Source organism: Suncus etruscus, chromosome 3 (genome assembly GCF_024139225.1).
Source record: "Suncus etruscus isolate mSunEtr1 chromosome 3, mSunEtr1.pri.cur, whole genome shotgun sequence".
In the NCBI taxonomy this organism is placed as follows: domain Eukaryota; kingdom Metazoa; phylum Chordata; class Mammalia; order Eulipotyphla; family Soricidae; genus Suncus; species Suncus etruscus.
This window is the reverse complement of record NC_064850.1, coordinates 66,260,791-66,265,718: the sequence shown is the minus strand read 5'-3', so window position 1 is coordinate 66,265,718 and position 4,928 is coordinate 66,260,791. Positions and strand designations below refer to the sequence as shown.

Here is a 4,928-nt window from a genome sequence, read left to right as displayed (position 1 = left end):
TTTTCTTAGACAACACATGTAAAGAGTGAGGACTGGGGGTCTGGGAGTGACAGTAGGGATCTTCCCCTAGCAAACCCTGACCAAGAACTCAAGGCCCACGTGCTTGTTGTCAGAATAACCTGCCTCTATCAGGCAGGACTCAGGATGTGACTTCCATCCTTGGGGGTGCCAATGTACCCAAAGGGTCTGTTTGCACAAATCCAGCTGCACTGGCCCCAGAAGCTAACAGTCCACTATATCTCCTTTCCACAGGTATAACACCTATACCATGAGGTCAGCCCTCTGTTGGCTCTTCCCACTCCTCCTCTTGGCCTCCATGGTTCATGGCCAGTCAACAAGACGACCAAAACCAAAGCCCAAGCCCAGACCCAGACCCAGGCCGACCCCCAGCTTCCCTCAACACCCTGAGCCCCCAGAGCCTACAGAGCTGCCCCCTCCCCTGCCACCGGGTCCCCCCTCGTTCTTTCCTGACTGTCCACGAGAATGCTACTGCCCCTATGACTTCCCGACTGCCCTCTACTGTGACAGCCGCAACCTCCGGAAGGTTCCCATCATCCCGGCCCGCATCCATTACCTCTACCTGCAGAACAACTTCATCTCTGAGCTAACCCTGGAGTCCTTCAAGAATGCCTCAGACCTGAGGTGGATCAACCTGGACAACAACCGTATTCGCAAGGTGGAGCAGAAGGTGCTGGAGCAGCTGCCGCAGCTGGTGTTCCTCTACATGGAGCGAAATCAGCTGGAGGAAGTGCCCTCGGCGCTGCCCCGCAACCTGGAGCAGCTGAGGTTGAGCCAGAACCGAATTTCCAAGATCCCGCCTGGTGTCTTCAGCAAGTTAGGGAAGCTTCTTCTCTTGGACCTGCAGAACAACCAGCTCGGGGACCACACGTTCAGGCCTGACACCTTCCAGGGCCTCAAGAGCCTCATGCAGCTCAACCTGGCCCACAACACCCTGAAGAAGATGCCGCCCAAGGTGCCCCAAGCCATTCACCAGCTGTACCTGGACAGCAACAGGATCGACACCATCCCCAGTGACTACTTCAAGAACTTCCCCAATCTGGCCTTCATTCGCCTCAACTACAATAAGCTGTCGGACAAGGGGCTGCCCAAAAATGCCTTCAACATCTCCAACCTGCTGGTGCTCCACTTGTCTCATAACCGCATCAGCAGTGTGCCCGCCATCAACAACAAGCTGGAGCACCTATACCTCAACCACAACAGCATCGAGAGTGAGTGGGGCACGGGCTCCCCCTTTTCTCAGCAGCTCAGGGGGGGGTGGCTAGGGCCCAAAGCACCCCTCTGGGAACCAAGCATCAAGTGTGGGTCTGACCCCTAAGCCATATGTCTGACCTAAAAAAAAGGCCATTGGCTTAACTGGAAGTCCCCACATCTGTTAATTGGGAAGGTGACAATTCCTTCTCTCCAAAGTGGGGAGCAGGGGTTGGGGATTTCTCAGAGAAGGAATCCAAAACTCCAAGTTTGTGAAGAAGCTTCTTCTCCCACCACTCTCTGTTTTTGTGGAGGGCACAACTGGTGATGCTCTGGGGTTTCTCCAGGCTCTTCACTCAGGAATTATTCCTTGTGGTGCTTGGGGAACCATATGGGATGCTAGGTTCAAACAAGGGTCAGTGGTGTGCAAGGAAAATGACCTACATTCTAGCTCTCTGGCCCTTCCCACCCCTTTCTGAAATCCTCTTGGTAAGGTAGCCATAGTAGAGAATCCACACATTCTTTTTTCTATTTGTTTTGGGGCCACACCCAACAGTGTTCAGGGTTGACTCCTGGCTCTAAGCTCAGGAATAATTCCTGGTGGTGCTTGGGGGAACTATATGAGATGTGGGTATAGAAACCAGATCAGCTTCATACAAGGCAAGCACCCTACCCACTGTACTGTCACTTCAGCCCCCTATACACATTCTTAAAGCAGAATGGTGGCATATGTCTACCTGCCTGGCTACTGAAACTAGCTGTAGGGTCAGGAAGCATTTTCTCAACTGCGTATGGGTTTAGAAGAGGCAGCTAACTACTTAGGGGTAGAGTCCTTAATATCTTTGCAGGTAACTACTCCCAGCATCTGTCTGGAAATCTGGAGGCCTTCATTGTCTGAGATATACATTTAAAGCCTCATTTGCCTAAGCTCCACTAATAAGGCCCTTGGAGAAGAATCTCAAAATCAGTTTTGCTTTAAACAAAAATGTTATCTGTGAGCCAAAGTGCTTGACTAGGGGTGAAGGCTCTGACCTTGCACACATTAGATCCCAGTTTGATCCCCAGCAGTACTGGAATGGTTCCCCCAAGTACTGCTGGAAGCAACCCTTGAGCATAGTGAGTAACCCCTGAGCAATGCCAGGTGTGACCCAAACCTTCTCCCCACCAAAGTCAGCTCTGAACATCAACAAAGGTTTAAAAACAAACCAGACAAGACGTGTAGCAGCTAAAAGGACAAGGAAACTGAGGACTTTTAAGGACAAATTTAGAATTGTTGGTTTCCAAGTCAAAGTACCAGAAGATGGTCAGATTTCTACAACCTTGAAACCTTGGGTGGGAAAGCAGGCTCACCCATTAGCTGAAGTCTCACACAAAGGAAGGGAAGGCTTCTAAAAGGCTAGTTGGAAAAAAATTCAGGAAAGGGCCAGCTGTCTGTAGGGTAAACTGAGAAAATTCAAGAATACACACAGCCAAACTGCTTTGATTTCTCAACAGCCTGTGGGTCTGGATTGAGTGAGTCTAGGTCAGGGATCTCAAACTCAATTTACCTGGGGGCCACAGGAGGCAAAGTCGGGGTGATCCTTGAGTGCAAAGTCAGTAGTAAGCCTTGAACATTGGGGGGTGTGACCCAAACAACTAAAACAAAACAAAACAAAACAGAAAAAGATTCCTCTAGGGCAGGGCCACAAAATGTTGTATGGAGGGCTGCAAATAGCCCGCAGGCCTCGAGTTTGAGACCCCTGGTCTAGGTGGTGAAGGGACGTTCAGCCTGGGAGGAAGAGAGGTTGAGGACAGTCATCTTCCCCCGACCCAGCCTTTTAGGTCCTCATTACAGTGATATTCTTAGTGGTAGTCATGAGCACCATGGCACTGCTTCTTCAGTAGATAGCAGGCACCCAGCTGTCCAAAGGGTGAGGATTGTGTTAGCTGTTCTAAGACCAAGGAACTGAGCACCAGGATGGAAGAGATACCCCAGAGCTATGAGGAGAAGCCGCCTCAGTCAGGGCCTATTGTGCAATGCTAAGACAGAGGAAAGCAGGTGAGAGGGGGCAGATCAGAAAGAGAAAGCAGAGAGCAATGATGAGGGTGCCCCACAGAAGAGGCAAGGCTGGGAGTGCACACATTGCAACAACTGCCCACAGACCAGCCCGTGTCTTTGCTGTGATCATCTGCCTCAAAGTCCACCTCAGAAGGGGCTCCGTCTGGGATTCTCCAGCTATTGGTCATGAGGACCCTAGGGGTGGGGCCTGATCCACAATGGCCAGTGCTCCTTCTTTTTTTTTTTTTTTTAACTCCCCCAGTGCTCCTTCTTCATCTCTGCCTCAGCTCCTCACCCCCATCTACTGACCTTGTCTCCTTTTCTGCCTTAGAGATCAACGGAACTCAGATCTGCCCCAATAATATCTTCGCCTTTCATGACTTCTCTGATGACAACCTGGAGAAGATGCCACATCTCCGCTACTTGCGGCTGGATGGGAACTACCTGAAGCCGCCCATCCCACTGGATCTCATGATGTGCTTCCGCCTGCTGCAGTCTGTGGTCATCTAAGGCCTCCTGCTGTCCCCCTGACCACACTTGAAGGCAGGTGGCCCAGACACTGGCCCATCACTGCTGTCTTCTCTCTCTCTCTCTCTCTCTTTCTCTCTCTCTCTCTCTCTCTCTCTCTCTCTCTCTCTCTCTCTCTCTCTCTCTCTCTCTCTCTCACCTTCTAGGGCCAGGCATGGGCCACATTCTGAAGCCCTGCAGACACAGAAGCCGACCCCCTACTGCCTCAGGGGGGTCCCCACCATGCACAGAAACATACCTGCACAGCCATGTTGACCCCCAGACCCAGGCTATGTGGAAAGATATATCCCTTCTCTGTCTCCTGAGGTCATCCAGGCAGTGGACAGATCTCTGCCCCCCCCCCCCAAAGTGAGCAGGGCAGAGATTTTTGTTTTGTTTTCTGGGCTATACCTGGCAGTGTTTAGGGTTTACCTCTGGTGAGCTTGGGTACTGGGAATCAAACCTGAGTCATCCACATTCAAGGCAAGTACTCTGCCCACTGGATTGGGAGTCTACTCCCAGCTCTGGACCCAGGACTCTGAGGCCCCACTGGAAGTGACTTTTTCACCATGGAGCTCAAAGAGGCAGAGAAATCCCATCTTCTTCGCCAAGGCTTTTTCCAAACTGCTGCCACTTGGGATGCCTGTGTCCTCCTTCCTTGTTGGTGTGAACACAGCACACACACTCCTGGCCTGGCCTTTTTCCAAGGGCAGGAGTGGAGAGGCCTGTCAAGAAGAGGAACAGATGGAAGGATGGAGGGGCAGGAGTCGGAGCTGGGGCCTACGCAATGTAGACAGATACTGGAGCTCCCACGGCCATTCTGGGCCAGAGACCTAATGTCCTGTCCAGGGGAACACAGAGGCTTCAGGGGTTCGGTGCCCCGCCCTTCCCACCATCTGTTCTCTATCAGCCCAGACTTCCCATCCTGGAGGCTCCCAGAGAAACCGGCAACAAAGGGCGGAGTCCTGAGAACTCTCTGACTTGCCCGGTCCTAGTCAGACCCATCAGTGACCCCTGGTGGCTGGTGCAGGTCACAGCTGACACACCACAGCTCCGGCTGCTGGATCCTAAGATCTTGGTAAAGGCCCGGGTTCAAAGAGGGCCGTGGGGCATGCACAGTGGGCATCTTATTTCGGTTTGCATTCTCACCTACAAACCCAGTGGGGCATAAGAG

The 4,928-nt window shown here is 52.2% G+C and overlaps 1 protein-coding gene across 1 annotated transcript; it reads left to right on the top strand.

Annotated features, from left to right (window-relative positions):
• Positions 1-262: 262 nt before the first annotated feature.
• PRELP (proline and arginine rich end leucine rich repeat protein) lies at positions 263-3,857 on the top strand. Its single transcript, XM_049770657.1, has 2 exons — positions 263-1,229; positions 3,579-3,857. The coding sequence occupies exons 1-2, from the start codon at positions 269-271 to the stop codon at positions 3,755-3,757; spliced, it is 1,140 nt and encodes a 379-aa protein (XP_049626614.1). The 5' UTR covers positions 263-268; the 3' UTR covers positions 3,758-3,857.
• The last annotated feature ends 1,071 nt before the right edge of the window (positions 3,858-4,928 follow it).

Coding starts and splice junctions, on each gene's coding strand:
- PRELP (XM_049770657.1), top strand. CDS start 269: ATGAGGTCAGCCCTCTGTTGGCTCTTCCCACTCCTCCTCTTGGCCTCC. Junction 1,230..3,578: donor CAACCACAACAGCATCGAGA/GTGAGTGGGGCA, acceptor TTTCTGCCTTAG/AGATCAACGGAACTCAGATC.